Below are 19,724 nucleotides of genomic sequence, written 5' to 3'. Positions count from 1 at the left end.
CTTATTTAACATGTACAGATTTGTGAATGTACATATTGACCTCAGCACTCTTTAGCTTGACTGTGTTTAAGCTACGAGGGAGTCTGTTGGTTTTCAGGTATAAAAACTGTGAGATGGGTACACAGTAGCTCTGAGGAGGAAATGCTAAGTCATGACACTTACATGTCTATGAGCATAGGAAAAAAATATATAATATGGACACTTTCATTGAGTCAGAGTCTTTGAAGCTCATCTTTTTAAACTATGGGTTGTCCTGAGGTGCTGCACATAAGCTCCTCTAACTTCAGTAAATACATGAATAAACTATTGTACCGTTTATTGCACTTGAACTTAATCACTGCACCTTTATAGCCTCTGCACACTATGCAGGTTTCCTTTGTCATGTTAAAATGTTCAGTGTTCTCTAAGCTTTATTTAGGCTGACTTATGTAAATTGTTTGTTCTTTAACATGTGAAGCTTTACCATAATGACTGAGTCTACTAAGCTTAGATAAATGGAAAAAAACTTGGACTATTTTCACATTCGATTGCACAGGTTGGGGAAAAACACTAATTGCGTGTCATTCTTGAGATGTATTGAAATACAATGATTGCTCTGGCAAATAAACATGAGATATTCAGAGTTTTATTTGTTTTTTCTTAAACAAAAAAGCAGCAACGGTTCACTGTTTGAATATAAAACTTTAATAGTTATATTTTCATTCTCCAAAAGTATTAGCAATATAGAAACTTAATGTGAACGTAGCTCAAGTACATGAAACATAACTCACATCTGTGTAAAGCTTTGTACAGTATTTCTTTCTAGGTAAAGTTTTCAGGCACTTCTGCCCCATATTTACTCAAACTGTTAGCAGTATCTAATGCTTTACACAAACACATTTAACAGACTGGTGTGAGGATGGCCTCAGTATTAAAAGAAATCCTGATGGTTAATTAAAGCATAATTATTGTCTACACTTCCTAAAGATTGTGAGAGAATTTAGTTTGCATCAAGCAACTCTGCCCTAGAAAGGACCAACCACGTCCTGACATATTCAAGCCATAAAATAAAATAGAAATCATCCAAGAATCAATCAAGTACAACAATTTCTTAAACTAGAATCATTTAGAAAGTGCAGACCTCTGCCAAGCCACTGTAATTTCCGAACTTCCTAACTGGATCCAGGCGGTGATCCAGATCACCCCCAAAATCTAATCACTTGTTCCTTATTCCATTTCTGAGACTTCCTGAAAAGTCAATCAAAATCCGTTCATTAATTTTTGGGTTATGTTGTTGGCAGACGGACTACATGACCTCTGCCTTTGTAGGATTTAGAGGTTCTCTTTATTTCTCTCTTTAGCTCTTATATTTATTATGCTTTCATTAGCTGACAGTCTCCTCAGAAATAAAAATAGCTGTTTGTTTTAAAATGAGCCATTTACATTACATTTCTGTCTGTAATGTTCAGTCACCTTTTTCTTCTACAAACACAAGCATTTCCAAATGTGAGGTTATAATTTTTCCACATTACTTGAAAGGGGAAGGTGAGGTAAGCAGTTTTCAAACGGTGGCAATCTGCAACCTTATTGCTAGACTCCACTAAGTCCTTCACAGTGCATCTGACAAGACAAGTCGAATCTGGAGGCTCTTACCTAATATGTAGTTTTCAAAAAGGAAAAACCCAACACATTAAAACAAAGTTAGATGTCTAAATGGCACCAGTCTACCTAATTGGACAGAAAAGCATCAGTGTAGGTGCTTCTCTTTTCTGTGTGTTGCATCTTCTAACTTCTCCATCCTTTCTCTACTGGCCTGGAAAGTGATGACAAACAATTCATAAAAGGCCTCTAGAGGAGGGACCAGTTTTAAAGCTAATACGTGGTCAGTGTCAATGCTCATCACATGGCAATGATAAACATCTGTGGGCTGAGATAAAACACAGGACGTGATGCAGCTGCACCAAATCTTGTTTCAACAAGAATCTCATTTTGTAAAATTCTTGTTGCTTCCCTTCATTCCTTTAGTTTGTCTCCTTGCTGGCAGATTTAAGGCCAATGTGCAAAATGAAAAGAGGGCTTTGACTTGTCACACACATGCATATCATTAACACCAGTTATATTATGTGTAACAATTAGCTATGGAAGCCTAATAAATGTGAAATGCAGCAAACATTAATCACACCTGTGCCTTTTCTGCAATGACAGGTCCAAATGTTTGCAATGGAAAGAACGGTTTACAAAGTACAAATTGTGATTGAATAAGCTTAAACATGCAGAAGCACAGGAAAAAAATCTATGATAGTTGGCTCCTGATTCTGCAAGCATTTTATCTTTTTATAGAAAAAGAAAAGACTTTTTCTTCTTAAATTTTATCAGTGAGCCACAAACCAGAATATTGTGTGAAAACAATCTATAACAGTGACAACTACTCAACACAACAGCAGTTAGACTTAATAATGGAAGCAACTCCCAAAATAAAGTCAGTTCATTCAGTCCCTATCTGCTCCACTGAAGCTGCTCAGTATAAATGTGCATGAATATGAAGCAGTAAAGCTGATCATGCAAGGCACAAGTGATTAATGCAGCCTTCCTTAAAGATGAAAAGCAGGAGAGGAGCTGATCTCTGTGTCCTCTCATTCTGCTGTGTAGCCAAGCTGTGTGGTGACCAGCATATGGTAGATTCCCTTCTTTGCCAGCAGTTGTTGATGTGTCCCCTTTTCGACAACCACACCTCCCTGGAAGACAGCGATGCGGTCAGCGTTTCGGATGGTGGACAGACGGTGGGCTACAATGATACATGTCCTGCCCTTGCTGGCCTGGTCCAGGGCATCCTGCACCACCTGCAGAGAACATGGAAACCTTACATTGACTGGTAAAACATTTTTAATCCTACATTTTCCTGTGTAAAGATCTTAGCGGTGTCATTAGTGGGAGGAACTGATTTTGCTCAGTGTGCTGTTTGAATATGGTTAATCATGATTAGGTGCATCAGTGGTAAAAAGTGGAAAAGACAAACCTTCTCGCTCTCAGTGTCCAGAGCAGAGGTGGCCTCATCCAGCAGCAGCATTTTGGGGTTGCGGAGGATGGCACGGGCTATGGCTATTCGCTGCTTCTGACCGCCTGACAGCTGGGTCCCCTTATCGCCTGCCTGAGTGTTGTATTTCTGCTCATGCAAACAGGAAAAAAATAGAAAATGAGTTGAGCCATAATGATGTTTCTGCAGACTGATTTAATTAAACCAGGAGCCTCCTAAAATCAAATCAAATATATTCAGCCACAATTCTTTTAACTTATTTGAGTAGACAAGACAGCTTTTAGATCCTGTACAGTAACCGCTTGTAACAAAACTCATTCATGGTTCGTAAATATGACCAAGAACCAGCAACTCATCAGAAATAAAGCTACAAGGCCCCTGATGAAAAGAAAGAAGACACAACACACTCTAATCTAAGCATCTTCACATTGACTTTCAGAGCTGAAAAAATGCTTTAATTTCTTTTGAAAAAGGTTAAGACTTTGTCCTGGAAGTCTTGCAAATACTTTGAGCGGCATTCTTTTCTCTTAAAAAAATCTTTCCAAACAAATTTACCTGTGGAAGTTCATCTATGAAGTTGTGAATGTTTGCCGCTTTAGCAGCTGCCTTTATCTCCTCCATGGTCACGGTGCGGCTATTGTCTCCGTAAGCGATGTTTTCAGCCAGCGTGCAGTCAAACAGCACAGGCTCCTGGGACACGATGCCTATCTGAGATCTCAGCCAGTGAATGTTCAGCTGTTTGACATTCATGTTGTCCATCAGCTAAAACAGGAAATGGTAACAGAGATTATTTTAGAATAATTGGTTATTTAAGTCCTGCAATAGCTGCTTTTCTGGCCAGCAGAGAAAATCTGACATTCAGATCCTTCAAGGCTTCATCAAAACCTTTATTTCACTTATTTGGAAACAGAAACATGAAACTTCAAAAATAGTTCATCCAAATCAATGCCTGTGATTTAGCATTGATTTGGAAGAATGTTAATCAACATTATAAAAAATTAATTGATTAAATGTCTTGATAACAATGTCATGATTTGAAATGTATATGACTGATGCTACTTCAGTCTTTGAAGGAAGCACATAAAAATTTCACCTGGTCTAAGAGAAATATAGTGTGTGCATTCATTGCCTAGTCTCAGAGGATTACAGATAATATCAAATTTTGTTATAAATTTTGTTATTTGTCAATTGTTCCTTGTGCTCTTGACCCTACAACATTCATGGACACTAAAAACATGAAGAATAAAATTCTATAAATGTATTGAATTACATTAAAAACATTTTTTTTTTCTTATTTGCCTTTACTTTTCCTCACTCATTATATGATTCTTCCACATTCATTTTTTTTTGTGGCACCTCATGTTATTCCATGTTTCTGAGGTCTCCGTGGGAAATGAGTCAGTTGTTGGACCTACTCAGTATCATATGGATTAGCTGTCTGTTCTGAATGCAGTTGTACAAAATAAAAATAAAAAAAATTTGTGAAGGGAGAAAAAAATTAACTAAATAGTTCTTAATCATAGTGTTGGAGTTAAAAAAAATGATACTGAATGTCTGTTTTCTAAATCTTCATACAATCTAAAATAAAGTTGTTTTTGGTTCAACCTGTTGTTTTTTTTAACTGTTCTGAGTGGATTTACACATTATGGGTCAAAATGACCCGCGACACAATCAATGTGATTTTTTTTTTTTTTTAACATAATACAAGGGTTAAGGGGACTTTTGTTTTTGTTTGTTTGTTTGTTTTGTTTTTTGTGTTTTTTTTTTTTTTTTTTACTAAAGGCAAGACCAGAAAATTTAACATATGTCCACAATCCCCTGATGAAATTAACTGGCCCTTTAAAATGATACATGTTTATGCTTACTCTACCTTCTGTATGCCATTTAGCAGTTAGTAAAAGGGCTAAAGCTCGAAATGTGTAAAGCTGTGAAAGTAAAAAAAAAGTTAATTTGTGGGGATTCTTCATTAAAACAAAATATAATTTAAAATACAAGAGTCCTCTATACTTAAAGATGGAAAAAATAAGTGGTGTGAAATGATGATGACTCCACATTCCAGGAGATATTACTTCTTCCGTCTCACTGTACTGAATAAATGGTTTTATCAGTTACACAGATAGAACAGAACATGCTACTTTGATCTCATAAATTTCAAGGTCTCATCAACACAATGTTTTACAGCTGCTATAAAAACACTGTTTCGCTAAGACAGGTAAAGAGGTAGGCAGATTACATAAACTGTGTATGTTTGTCTTCTTACCACTCTCCCATCTTTGGGGTCATAGAACCTCTCCAATAACTGGATAGTGGTACTCTTTCCACAGCCACTGCTCCCCACCAAGGCCAAGGTTTCTCCTTTTTTCACCTTCAGATTCAGCCCTTGCAGGATGGGTATATCGGGGCGTGAAGGGTAGTTAAACTTAACATCCTCAAAGCTCACATTACCATCAAATTGGTCCTGGAAATTTAGGAAAAGAGAGGGAGAAGTAGTGAGTTACCATGAGTTTGTTTAAAGTCACTTAATGTCTGCATTTCATGTTGATCTATGGGGTTTGTGTCATGTACCGGCGACTCTCCTTCCTGTGACATATTGTCAATAACAGGCTTTTTGTTCAGCAACATCACAAGATGGGCTGCTGACAATTTGGCCTTAGCGTAGTTTGGAGCGAAGGAGTTGGCCTCTCCGAGAGCCATGGCACCAAAAAGAACAGCTGAAATCACACTGTGAGAGGAAATCAAACTCATTTTAGATTAATCTTTCACAGTTAAGTGTAAGTAGAGCATTAGATTGGTTTACATAAGGCTGTGCTACCTGATGACACCTGTATGTGTTTGCAGGCTGCATATTGATAACACCCTTTTTTCTATAGGAGTTAGCTATAATCCGTCCACTGTCCACACTTTATATACAAACTCAATTCCAGAAAGGCTGGGATGATGTGTGGAATTTTTTGTAAAAACAAAATGTAATGATTTGCATATCTCACAAATCAATACTTTTCCTTAGAATTGAAAATAGAAACCATACTCAATGTTAAGGTAAGACAGCTAGCTATTTCATGAGGAATATTAGCTTAACTTGGATTAGATGGTAGCACGTCTCCAAAAAGTGGGGAGGGGAAAACAAAAAGATAAAAGGCTGGAAAAGTAAGCAATACTTAAAGAAAATAAAATGCTGGAAACATGTTCCAGCTATGTAAGTTAATTGGCAACAGCTCAGTAATAGAACTGGATACAAACAAGCACCTTAAAGAGACATCAAAGAAAAAGAAAAAAATGATGGTGTATTGATTTCATTTCTGGATTTTTATGTGATTGGATACTGTGCTTGTATGAATGAACAATGTTTTTTGTATGTGTGTGCGATTTCTTCTTTTGATAAGGGAGGGAGGACCCTGTTTAAAACTGGACTTTATCTCATGTTAGGATGCATATATCACCTAATTCTAATAGAAAGTCAATAGCAGCATCTCAAAAGGCATTTTTAATTAACATGATTATACTAATTATGCCTTCTGCATTACTTAAACTACATTTGCTAGAAGGCCACACTGCACATTGTATTTCTGTAAATGCAAATATTTGTATGAACTGCTCAATGGAGTGGATGAGTTCATATTTCCATGTTTCACAATTTTATGATCTTCCATTGTGCAATGCACTTTGACCTTCCTCTACAACAGGTAGAATATAAATGAGGAGCACAGCTCCTCCAAGCAATGTTTTACAGAATTATTGTATAATCCTAAAGCACTCGTGTGTGTACACAGTGAGTCAGTACAGGAACAGGTGTAATGATTAACAAACAAATAACAGTGTCTCCTTTTAGTAGACATGCTTTAGCCACATGAGCTGCTTTGCACACAAACTGTAGAACATAAATCTTCACCATCATAAACCATAGGCCATGACTGTGAAACACTTCATGTAGAGAAAAGGTCATGCTTTCAGCCTACTCACAGGAAAACAGCCTCAACATCCATCCTTCCTTCTATAATGAGCCAAGCTCCAAAGCGGAAACAGCCCGCATAGGCAAAATAGATCATGGACTGGGAGAAGGAGAAGGTAAAGCCATACACGTGGGCCTTTTTTTGCGAGTTCCTGTACAGAGATTTTCAAAATACCTAAAATCAGAGGGAGCACTCTTTAAATGAATTACTTTTAATTCTAAAGTTTTTATAATATTACATACTTGTATGGCACTTTGAGGTTTTCCTGATATAAAGATTCGAATTTGGGTTCTCTTGTCAGGGAGACAACAGTGCGGATATTCTCTATGGCCTCTGTAGCAATCTGTGGAGACACACCACAAAAACGTTACACATGATCACAGGGTTAGTGCAAATCCTAAAATGGTCTAAGTCCACACCTTTCCAGCCTTCTCCAGCTCCTTTTTGTCTTCGGCAGCATGTCCAGTCAGCATCTTCATCTCCACAGCTCCCGCCAGCGCTATGACAGGCACCACAGCTAAGACGAGTAGGGTCAGTTCCCAGCCGTACACGAAGGCCAGTATTATACCAGTACCCAGGTTGGCAAAGTTCTGGGCAAGTATTGCCAAACGTATTCCTGTGGCCTGAACAGTAGTAAATATGGGAATAAAGAAATAATAAAAAAAAAATTGTTTATTCACTGGGTCACTATGGTGACCTTTGGCATGATGTTTTATTTGTTGCTTGTTGTGTGTGTGAGACTTACCCCTTGTACTTGGGCTGCATCTGTGGCCAACCTTGTAGTGAGCGCTCCAACACTGTTTTTGGGTTGATCATACCAGCCAAGATCCTAAAACAAAATGTGGATTAAAAAAAAAATATATATATATATATAATTCTTCCGCCAGGGAGCAGATACAGTACATAAGCTACAGTGGACAACATAAGGAGAATTAAGTTACTAAGCAACTGCAACCTGGTACTGGCAAAATAACATCAACAGATTGATCAAGTGGAAGTCCTGACTGATACAGATTAGCAATTACACATTAATGCTACTTATCAAAGATAATTACTTGGGGACAGTTGTTCATATTCGTGTGTTTGGGCAAGAAAACCAAACATATGTTGCAATGGAAGTACCTGCGTGCAAATATGTGGCAAAGGAAATGGATTAAATGTCTAAAACAGGGGTGCCCAAGTCCGTTCCTCAAGATCTACCATCCTGCAACTTTTAGATGCAACCCTTCTCCAACACACCTGAATAAAGTTTTGTTTATAAAAGTACTCCAAGTGGTAAAAAAGACTAGAAAATTGTTATGTAAATGCATCCATTTTGGCATCAATTTTTCGTAAACAGATTTAAAATTGTGTTACAGGCTATTAAACAAGTTGTCCAACATGGACTGTTAGTGAAATAGTTAAAGCAAGGAGTTGTCATTCAGACTTTACTGGATTCCATCAAGAGTTGAATTCCCGATTTTTGTGAGGAAGCCTTTTTTCTTGCTTGTACCACGATTATTACAGTATGTAGAAGACAGTGGAAAAGAAGTAAACATAAAAACTTGGAAAAAAAAACTATATGGAGCTGTCATAAAAGACAAAAAAACCTTCTTCTTCAATAACTACCACTCCTACTTCTTATAATAAAAATAAAAAAGCTGATTTCTGATCTCGTTAAGCTTTAGTATTACTAGTAATTAGTAATAAACTTGAAAGTCATAGTCAGCAAGATGATTTTAGTGGCCTACATTATGTCAGGATATTATCATGGCTAGCCTTTTCAGACCTTGCATTATTAGTCTGGGGCAGATTTCATAGATCGGCAAACTAAGAAGAAAAGAATCAAAAAAGTGTTCATCATTTTAGTAGTTTGTTTCCCCCACAAAGCCCCCAAAGCTTTGTGGTTCTTTAAATTAAGAAAACAAAAACAAAAACCATCTTATTTGTGTATCATTTTTTCCATTCCCTAGCTGTGGGATAACTTGAATTATATTGCCAAAAACATAAAAATAAATTAAGCAAAATGTGAAATTAAGAGTCTTAGGTGCTCTTAAGGTGCTGTTTATTTTTATGTTCATAAAGCTGATCTCTGGGGCACCACTTCTGTGCACTTTGTTGTGTCCATTTTCAAGAAATACAGATAAAGTTTAGTGTTTAGCAAGAAGCTCCACAAATTGTGTATGTGTGCAAATTTTTGCTCATCTACCCACCTGTCTCATCATGGACTTAAAGGCTCCAAGTCTCAGTTTTAAGGTGAGAACTTCTCCAGATTTACCAAAACAGAAACCCTGTAAAAGAGAAACAGATATTACCAAACAGACATCAACACAACCTTCACATCACCTTTATGTACAGTGTAACTCTGCAGCTGGTTCAAACTGTCTACAGGCAACACTTATAAAAGCTTCTGTATCGCAATAACAAAATATAAACCTTAAGATTACATTAAGACCTAAAATAATATTACAGGACATTAGGGAGCTCATAAAGCGTGGCTAGCTGTTTTCCCACTTACTAATGTTTACACAATTTTCTCATTCAACTTCCAAGAAATTAAATAAGTGCACATGCTAACAGCTGGAAATCATTAAATGCAAATTTAACTTTTCATATAACTGACTATTTATTTTATGTTTAATCTTATTTCTATGATTTGTCATCTTTTTGTGGTTCTTAAATTGACTCTTTATTTCACTTTTACCATCAACACTCGTTTTGTCAGCCTCTGAAGGAATAAAGTTTGACTGATTTCTCAAAATACTGGTTATTTTTGAAAATTTCCTCTGCATACCTGTAGAAACATGGAGACAAAGCACACACCTCCGATTGCAACAAACATGAGGGAAAAGAAATTGGATCTTTTCCTAATAACCTCCGGATCTGGTTCAGCAAAAACCTGAAAAGAGATGAAAACAACCCGCTCGCAGCTTTGTACAACTTTTACAATCTGTTGCAATTAACATGCAACATTAAAATAACTTTCATGGCACTGAGAGTGACATACAGTGATTATCTTGGAGAAAAGGATAGCAAACAGAGGCTGTACTGCTCCATTCATGATAGCACAAATGGTCCCCACTAGAACGTAAGGCCACTCTGAAATGTTGAGACGCATCACTTTAAGAATGGACACTGGGGCAACAGCTTCATCCTGTAGTGAGAAAAAAAGTTACAGTTAAGGAAGAAATTCAGGACTAAGTGTTGGCAAACATAGAAGAACAGAGTCTTCCTGTCTTAAAAAAGTTTTCTAACTTGTATACAAAAGCTGGAGATGATAATAAACTGTCTCAATAAAGAAAGTTCCAGTCGACTAATGAAGAACTCTTAAGTCAGCTGTCCTAATTTTTTTTTAAATTAATAATATTACAGAAGAGACAAGATCTGATTTCATCAAGACTTTGGCTTTAATGTTTTGTAAGAGTAGCCTCGTATAGTCCATGTAAACTGGAAAATAAAAACCTTGACTGATCTTACAACTGGCTTGATGTTGCACCAAAACTTACCTCCTCTGTTTTGTCCATGTCATTCTGTAGCTTTTCTTTCTCTTTCTCTCCCTCTGAGGCAGCAAAGGAGGCCCCTCTTTTGGATTTCCTTCTGTACAATGAAGAATCAGAGAAGGCCTTGACTAATGGGCTCTTCTCATCTGCAGACAGGTCATTGCCCTCCTCTCCCTCGTCTGTTTTCTGAAAGGTCTGCAGGTACAAACAATTTAACAACCAAGTTCATTTTAAGATCCAGCCAAGCCAACTAGCGTTTATCTGTGTGTTCATGTTACCTGCATGGTGACCAAAGTGTGGTAGACTCCCTGCTTCTCCATCAGCTCATTGTGAGTCCCCAGCTCGGCAACCTCACCTTTCTGGAAGCCAGCAATGACATCCGCGTTTCTGATCGTTGAGAGGCGGTGAGCCACAATTATTGTTGTACGACCTTGTTGGACCTGCGCACAAACAAGAAGACTATATCAAGCTGCAAGCAGTGCTAGAAAAAAGATCAACAAACCAATTCTTTCTCCAGGGGAACATGAATGCCGGCAGAAAACTTCATTCAAATACGTCTGTTAGCGGTTCAGACATCTCAGTCTTGACCAAAGTGCAAAAAAAAAAAAAAAAAATTATATATATGTATATATATATAAATATATATATATATATATATATAGCTACTATCTAAACAGCTGACTAGCTTCTCTTAAAATAACACGAATTCATTTATTTTAAAATCAAAATATTTTTCAGAAATTCTGAATAAATATCAAATCCCGAACCTTATCAAGAGCAGCCTGCACGATGGTCTCGCTCTCAGCATCTAGAGCGGACGTGGCTTCATCCAACAGAAGGATTTTGGGGTTGCGGACTAAAGCGCGAGCAATGGCAATCCTCTGTTTCTGTCCTCCGCTCATCTGAGTTCCTCGGTCACCGACCAGTGTCTCAAACTTCTGCTCAACAATGACAAATCTTAGCATTAGCTAAAGCTGGATAGAGTAATTCATAAGTGCAGATGACATAGAAGTATGAATATTTTCCTACATCAGGAAAATTCATGATAAAGTCATAAGCATTGGCTTCCTTGGCAGCTTGCTCAATCTCATGTTGAGTCACGTCGGGTCTGCCATATCTGATGTTCTCGGCGATGCTAGTGGCAAAGAGGATGGGTTCCTGGCTCACCACTCCGATCATCTCTCTCAGGTAGCGGATGTTTAGACTGCGGATGTCATGACCATCGATAGTGATCTGCAACAATTAACCAATACATGCAGTACTTAGAGTCTAAATCTTTAGGTCAATGTTGTTAAAATACTTTTACATTTGTTTAATATTATCACAAATACTTTTAAACAGCTTAATATACAACTTTTAAAGTTGCCACTGTTTCTTATCATCTCAGTTTATCACGACATGATAACAAAGCTGTTAATGTGAACCTGTGCTTCATAGTTTGATGCATTTTCTGATTATCTGGAATGTAAATAGCTGGAAAGAAATTATTTTGTTTGTAATGTTTAAACGAGTCTAAACATTACAAACTTCTATGATACTTACAGATCCTTCCTGTGGATCGTAGAACCTCTGCAGCAGCTGGATCGTTGTGCTTTTACCACACCCGCTGCTGCCCACTAACGCCGTGGTCTGTCCGCTTGTCACACTCAGACACATGTTATCTAATATCTAAAAAAAGATACCAATAGTAATGATGAGACGCAAATTAAAATATCACAGGTGTTTCTTGGTTTGTATTTTAGATTTTGGTTGGGAACATACTTTAACATCAGCCCGCGAGGGGTAGTTGAAGTGGATGTTTTTGAACTCTATGTTTCCTCTGATGAAGTCAGGTTTGAATCCAGCCTCTGAATAGCTGTCGATGGTTGGGTTCTGTGGAGAAAAACAGTCTGTTCTGGTTTTGCTGTTTGACCAAAGCAGAATGTGATTCTTATAATAACCTCAAACAGACAATGGGAGGAAGGCTGTTGGCTCTCCAGGTTTTAGTGAGTGTGTTTAACAAAGCTAATGTTTATTTCTACAGGTCTTTGTGTTTTCATTGGTTCTCTTGCTGCACCAATGATCACAAAAACACACATGCAATTGTTATCCTTCCCCTTACTTTGTGGTTTACAAGGACAGAGCAATGTGCTGACAGTCTGAGGCTCTTTTATGGAAGTCCAACCACTTTAATCACTAGACAGTAAAACTTTATCTGTAAAACACCTTTGACCTAAACACCAAAAGACACGAGGAAGATATACAGTACAGGAGAGATGATGCACATTTTATAGAAGTGACAACTTCAGTCTTGGAGCAACTAAAAAGGCCTTAAGCAGATTTCATTCTCAGATTTGTTCGAGGACATGTGCATGTGTTGTCACATGCATGTGCTGCTCCTCCAGTTGTAAAATGAGGGGGGTTGATATAGTGAGAAACTAACATATAAAGTATACTTCAAACCAAATAACCAGAGGCAGGTGTCATAAATGGCTTTAACAAACTTATTTAATGTCAATAGCTCTGTGTAAAGTGCATTGGACCTCTGTCTAAATAGTGACACAAATTATAATTACACTAAATTCATTATCACATTTCTTTTTTAATCAAGTTGTATTCTCCCAGAAAGGTAAATTTACAACTAAAACTTGGTAGAGGAAAGCCACAGCTGCACACCACCCACCAAATGACCTGCTGGTTCTTCATTCAAGCAGCAGATGCTTCAATTAGAGCAAAGTCCATCTCATCATTACAGGCCCCAGGTAGCCGGCTGCATCAAAGCAGCGCTACAGAGTGCCATGGTACAGAGGCACATGCTCAGTAATACAATGTGACAACTGTTCAGCAGCAGGGAGATTTTTTTTTAAACAATGTGTGTTTTGGGTTAAATTTGTTGCATTCCTTACATGATCAATGATGCTGTACACTTTATGTGCAGCTCCACGAGCACTGGCAAAGGTCTGGATGTTGGGAGAAGTCTGTCCCATGGCAAACACTCCAATAATCACGACAAAGAACACCTTAAAACAAAAATAGTATCAGCTACACCAAAATAAAAGAAAAGAAATAATGGAGACAGTCGGCCAAAGGTTTCTACTCACAGTGAGCACAGAGCCGATAGTGTACTCCCCACTCAGAATGAGAGTACTGCCGTACCAAAAAGCCAGAGCATACGACAGGTAGATCATCATGAAGGTGAAGCCCATGGCGATGTTAGTGGAGAGAGCCTTCTTTATACCCATCCTTTTAGCATCCTCCAAGTTCCTGTGATATCTGATGTTCAGCACAGACACAATCATGGAAAGAGTTCATTTTATTGAACAGCTGAAATTAGATTCCAGTGACAACTGAGCCCAAACAAAAGTGGGTTTAGCATCTGTGGAAAACAGTAATTGCATTTTTAAAGGGCCTTATTCAGTTACAGCTTTTTTTCTGCTAATTCTTGAATCACTTTATTGAATATATATATATCCACCGTGCACAGATGTTTTTCTTTAAGTAGACAAAAACAAATCATCTTTTAAAATCTGCGCTCAGATGGGACAACACTGCACCTCACCCACAGTAATAACTGCAGCTCTGTTACTCACCTTTGGATCTCTTTCTCTTGACCACTGAAAGCATACACAGTTCTGATGGCAGAGAGCACCTCCTCCGCCACAGCACCAGCTTTAGCATATGCACTCTGCTCTTTGCTAGTGAAGCTTGTCAGCACCTGTTTGAATGAGGAAAGAGGCAAATACAACTGATAAAACTGAAAGAAACATTCTTAAGATATGATGATTACTTTCTTTAATAGAGACTCCATCTTGTCACGCTGTAAATTCTGTATTTGTGGAGCAAAAGAACAATTTCTCAGATCTATCAGTGCACTGTGCTGGAAGTTTCAAGGAGGAGGAGAGAAGGAAATTAAAGTCTTTTTTCTACGTCATTAATCCTGGTTAAAGATCACCCAAAGTGGGCAATTGGTTTGTCACCTACTAATTTTTTTTTTTTTTTTGAAAAGTTAGACCCAATTTGTTTACAATAAATACTTCCCAGATATTTTTGTGCAGCAAAATATGTGGTGCAGCACACCACTGGCATATCAGGTAAGGGGTTCTTAAAATAAACATTAAAACATGGATGGCAAGACAAACAAAAGATAATAGCATGAACTGACTTGCCTTACTGAAAAGTGCTGCTGAGACGCCCAGCAAAGGGCTCACAGACAGTATGACAAGAGTGAGCTTCCAGCCTTTGGAGAAGCCGATAGCAAAAGCTGCAACGAAGGTGCTGAAACTCTGGCACAACATCCCCACCTTGTCACCAATGCCTTCTTGAATCTTATAGACGTCACTGCAAATGCAAATACATCCATCCATGTTCCTTCAGAGTGCAGCATTTAAAAATCCAAAATAAAACAAACTATTTTGTAAAAAACTGTGCGTCTAATCTTTAGATAAAGGATCTTGCTATATGACAATTCAATTCGTCTTTACTATTAGCAATGAGACAATTATTTTACAAAACAATAGCAGACATATTCTTTGCAAACGCTTGAAAATACTTGGAAAATTATGCCAGGTGGAGCACTTCCTTGATACTACACTTTCACTGAAAGCAGAAACATGAAACTAAGTGTGTTGTTCCTTAGCTACCCACTCTGTGAGCCGTGTGTTGAGCTCTCCTGTGTCATTGACATCAAACCAGCCGATGTCCTGCTGCATGATTTTGTGGAAAAACAAGGTACGGATGCGTTTCACTTGCCGCCCGGCTGCCAGTGTCCAGAGGGACACCTGCAGGTAGGCTACAACCAGCACCACAGCTCCCATGATGGAGTAGTAAATGGCATAGCTGAAGGAAGAGAATTTATACAAGAACTGTGACTTTGAACTTGATTTGCTTGATGTGGATGTGTTTTCACTCATTAAAGCCAGCTGTTGTTATGCTAATTATGTAAAGTCTTACACAGTCATTTCCTCTTCCAAATGGGTGGTCATGTTAATAAAAGAGGCATCTGAAAACACAAAGGTTACAGTATTTTTAAGAATCCAGTTATTTCTTTGGGGTAATTGTTTTGGGAAGCATTACAGTGTGCAAAAGTACTGAGCCACCCTTCATTTCTTTATATAATAACCCAAATGGCTCCGGTCTACCTTCACCCCTTAATCCAGAGCTAGACTCCCTCTCCACAGTTACGCCTAGTCCTCCCACCACAACGTGGCGCAAAATCAGTCGCTAGACTCTTTTCCTCTGTTGTCCCCCGGTGGTGGAATGATCTACCAAACTCCGTCTGATCTGCAGAGTCCTTATCCACTTTAAAAAGCAAACTAAAGACTCAGTTGTTTAAGGAGCATTTCCGCACTTAGCATAACTCTTCCACTTAACAGAATGAGTTAGAAAGATTTGTCCAGCTCTTTGGCTCAACCAAGTACTGAATAAGTTGTGTGCACTTATGTCCAAGATGATATTATGAGATGAATTTGTGATCTTGTATTTAAACAAAATGACTTACAAAAAAAACTATTAAAAAAAAAATTATATGCACTGCCTCTAGCACTACATGACAGCACCTGGGTCCAACTGGACTCACAGCAGTCTGACTACCACTTAATTATGATGTCCCATCTTGCTTGAATTCTTGCTTGTGTTGTTCTTACTCTCAAATGTAAGTCACTTTGGATAAAAGCATCAAGCAATAGTTTTTTTCTTTAGAAACTGGCTGCTTTTTCACTCACTGTAAAACCTGTTCTTGAACCCTGACATTAGGTTTTGTTTATTAGGCGCCTCAACAGTGATCTATAAATCATTCAAGCATAAAAAAACTTTCGACTCAAGGGATGAACTTGTGTTGTGTCTGCATATACCTGTAAGAGCAAACGTACCAAAGTCAGCATATGAAATGAGGGGAGGCTCAAGACTTTGGGAAGGTAATGTATATTATAAGACTCACTTGAGAAGCTCATGTTGTTACCGGATGCAGCATCGTTTATGAGGCTGTCCGTCATGTCTCCAAAAACGATACACATGAGGGGAAGCACTACACCATTGGCCATGGCCATCACTGTCCCAGTGATAATCATGAAAATGTCCAACCCATCTGCAAACCTGAACTATATTTAAAATGAAAGTGTGGAAAGACCAAAGAGATCAGGCTGGATTAAGACATCAGAAAGAAACTAAGCAGCTATTATCTTTTCACAGCAGGAGACTGGTGGAGTTTAGCTAAACAACAGGAGGATGTGCTGCACTCCCATCCGATCTCCCTGTTTCCCCTTTTACTGTACTTCACACACACTCTCTCTCTCACACACACACACATCTGGCTATTATGACTGTAAGATCATACCTGTTAGTCTTACAACAATCACATTGCTTTTCACCTGTTATTTTAGGTTCTACTTTCAGAAACTACCACTACTTTAGCTGTTTTCTGTTGCCACACAGTCATTTATACAGCAAAAAACTGAAATTAAACTTCTTTATGAATACAACCGACGTCTATAAAGAATTATCTCTGGCTGGGATGGATCACAATGTGACTGCTCAGCTTACCACAGCGAGGGGGCCAACCATGGGCTCCTTTTTCACTTTTTCTTTCTTCTTTTTGTCTTTCTTTTTGTCATCCTTCTCACTCAATCTGGAGTAGTAGAAATTAGAGATTATGATAGAAATAAACAGTCTATTTGATTTGTTTTTAAAGCCAATAATGATATGCCAAAATGTCACTTTGGTCAAAACCATGAGCATTAAAACTACTTTTAATATTTAACTTTTAAAACAGTCAAGCTAAGCAGGATGTTCCACTTAAGGATAATGTATATTAAACCACTGGATTACTGTTAATTGTGTAGATCATCTTAATGCTGTATTTTTCAAGACTTGAAACTGTGCTGTTGACTCTTTGCTCACTTAATAGCGTTATGCTAACCCTTACTAAAGTATCCTATTACATATTGTCATCCAGATCTTGTGTCATATATTAGCAAAATATCAAGTAACTAGAGCTGTACAACACACGGGAAAAGTGGATTATTAATTTCTGAAATGTACTGGAGTGTAATATATAGGCTACTATGTTAAAACTGTATATGATTGTGTATATGAAGTAACTTTAAAAAAAATCATAACTCTTGAGATCAACTGTGCCGGTAGAAATAAAGATTTTAAAGTTGATATTACCTTAAATTTCCATTTTGTTCGTGTTTGTCTTTGGAGCCCAATTCCATCTCTTTGCTTTCCTCCATGTCTGTGTCCTGTCTGAGGAAGAGAAGTCTGTTTATATTTGTTAATGTAAACTCTTTTACGTCAGTATCTCTGAAATGAGAACTCGGTGAAGCAGCAACGTCGAGGCTGTTGAACTCAGTTTGAGATTAAAGTGATATCACCAAATATTAATCTTGTGGTTATACGAAAAACAAACATGTTTACGTCAAAATATGATAAAATAGATTTAAGATCCAACCACGAGAGACGTACCGACCCCCTGTGTGTCAGCTGCTGCCTCCTCTGCTCAGTCCCGTTTGTTAATTTCAATAGATGATGATTAAACGAACTTACGACGCATTACGTCCCTCCTCCTCTTCCTCCTCCTTCTTCCTCACGTGTGTCTATAACGTCTGCTCTTGATTAAGACAAGCTTCTATCAAAAATAATATAAACGCTTTTTTGGTTGTTGTTGTTTTATTTCATTCTTTCGACCATACATGTTTTATATATTTGGCCACAGTTAGCTTTTCCTCGAACAGCTTCCTCGTGTTTGGCTTTCGAAGCTTCATGGGAAATTATTGATTAGCCTACACGTTTGTCAACCGACCAGAAAACAGGGGCGTGAATTAAAGTTGCACGTGCAATTTTAATTTTTTTTAACCTGTTAGCAAAATCACAACCAGATTTCTGTATTTTAGTGGAGAAACGTGTATAATCATTATCTAATCTGTTACTGACCTCAGAGCTGATGATGATAAACAGGGATGAGTCTAGCTTCAAAATAACTAGTACAACTGAAGTGGTCATCTAATCATCTAATGCACGAAATTTAAACTTCGCTAATAAGCCCTATTTTTGTTTCTTTTTTTCTTTTTTTAATTCTCTTCAGCTTTCTTGGCCAGTTAACTTCACAGCGATCTCATCTGGTGGTTTTATGACTTTTACATCCTCTACATAAAATGTAGATTAATATTACAGATTAATATTATCACCCAGGTAGGCAGCTGGATAGATAATGCTGTATAAATGCTGCACTATGATCAAAAACATGTTCAAGGTGAAGAGCCTACATTCTGTGCTGCGTTCAGTCACAGGAAAAAAAGAACGGAAATGTTATTGTACATTGTCCTGCCTACAATATTAACAATATTACATTAATGTAATAATTATTAGGTCTGAAGAAGTTTGCTCATAGACATGTTTAATTTTCAAACAGAGTTTTCTGCCAATGCGTTATGTTGTTTGTCATGATAGGTAGTTAAATTAAGTTTAGGGTGATATACAAACACAGTATGCAGCAGCAGTTCATTATTAAGAGTATTGTGCACAAAACTATTATTAGTTAATTGTATGTGGAACATTAAATTCTGAACAATAGCCTGAAAACTAAATTCATTAGTATTCTTGTAGTTGGTTGGAGTGCAGCTTTAACAACTTTATTTACAACCCCAAATTATATAAAAAAGTTAGTTAATACACTTTTTTTGTTAATACACTTCACTTTTTGTTTTTGTCAATGTAGTGGCCCAACTTGCATAAGTAACAAGCGTAGATTGGCAATCTGGAATATATGTTTTTCCCCTTGGCCAATTAAGCCAGTTAATAACATATAGTGTTAAAATAATTAAGAAAAGTAACAGTTAAAAATCTTGTGGTTACATGTGGTTACAGGTCCAGGTTGGGTAGGAAACATTTTAACATGAAAACATCCCTTACTTGTAGCCACTGAACCACTGAGTCTTTCTGTCAATCACTTAGATACCCTAGAACAGAGTTGCTAAAAGTTATGGATAAAGAAAACACATGTATGGGCCACCCCCTAACGTTTACCTGACCTTTACCTTGCTTAACATCTGATTCCAAAGAACAAGTGAAGCATCCACTTTCTTTGTCTGTCAAAAAGGAACTCTTTTATTATTTTTGTTATTTTAAAATAGGGTAGGTGGCCAAGGTAGAGGTCATGTATTCAGCAGCATCAGAAAAAGTTATGAAAATTTTCAGGAAATCTCAGAAATTAAATAAGGAAAAAGTGATTAGATTTTGAGGTGTGATCCGGTTTACTGCCTGTACTATGGGGAGATATGGATAATTTAGAGCTGTGGGAGAAAAAAA

The 19,724-nt window shown here is 37.5% G+C and overlaps 1 protein-coding gene across 3 annotated transcripts; it reads right to left on the bottom strand.

Annotated features, from left to right (window-relative positions):
- Positions 1-443: 443 nt before the first annotated feature.
- On the bottom strand, positions 444-18,042 carry abcb4 (ATP-binding cassette, sub-family B (MDR/TAP), member 4). 3 transcript variants are annotated; one of them, XM_041988938.1, is made up of 28 exons: positions 17,883-18,042; positions 17,586-17,663; positions 16,959-17,043; positions 16,357-16,516; positions 15,372-15,420; positions 15,066-15,257; positions 14,588-14,759; positions 14,012-14,136; positions 13,523-13,694; positions 13,328-13,441; positions 12,204-12,314; positions 11,985-12,110; positions 11,472-11,675; positions 11,210-11,380; positions 10,721-10,882; positions 10,449-10,637; positions 9,950-10,096; positions 9,737-9,841; positions 9,156-9,233; positions 7,709-7,792; positions 7,383-7,586; positions 7,206-7,306; positions 6,974-7,114; positions 5,579-5,735; positions 5,274-5,471; positions 3,569-3,775; positions 2,996-3,142; positions 444-2,819 (listed from the first exon to the last, which is right to left on the bottom strand). In XM_041988938.1, the coding sequence occupies exons 2-28, from the start codon at positions 17,648-17,650 to the stop codon at positions 2,613-2,615; spliced, it is 3,873 nt and encodes a 1,290-aa protein (XP_041844872.1). In that variant the 5' UTR covers positions 17,651-17,663; positions 17,883-18,042; the 3' UTR covers positions 444-2,612. The 3 variants fall into 3 exon arrangements, with proteins under 3 accessions (XP_041844872.1, XP_041844874.1, XP_041844873.1); XM_041988940.1 differs by having other exon boundaries at positions 17,586-17,659; XM_041988939.1 differs by having other exon boundaries at positions 17,887-18,042.
- Positions 18,043-19,724: the final 1,682 nt, after the last annotated feature.

This window comes from Melanotaenia boesemani, chromosome 6 (genome assembly GCF_017639745.1).
Source record: "Melanotaenia boesemani isolate fMelBoe1 chromosome 6, fMelBoe1.pri, whole genome shotgun sequence".
In the NCBI taxonomy this organism is placed as follows: Eukaryota; Metazoa; Chordata; class Actinopteri; order Atheriniformes; family Melanotaeniidae; genus Melanotaenia; species Melanotaenia boesemani.
Note: the sequence above shows the minus strand (reverse complement) of the source record. Positions and strands in the feature narration are given on the sequence as shown.

What these genes read in the sequence shown, in the direction of transcription:
- abcb4 (XM_041988938.1), bottom strand. Translation starts at nt 17,650, where the DNA reads ATGGAGGAAAGCAAAGAGATGGAATTGGGCTCCAAAGACAAACACGAA. An exon ending in CAGCAGCACTTTTCAGTAAG is followed by an intron (nt 14,137 to 14,587) that starts GCAAGTCAGTTC and finishes TCATTCAAACAG; the next exon opens with GTGCTGACAAGCTTCACTAG. An exon ending in ACATGGACAAAACAGAGGAG is followed by an intron (nt 10,097 to 10,448) that starts GTAAGTTTTGGT and finishes TTCTCACTACAG; the next exon opens with GATGAAGCTGTTGCCCCAGT.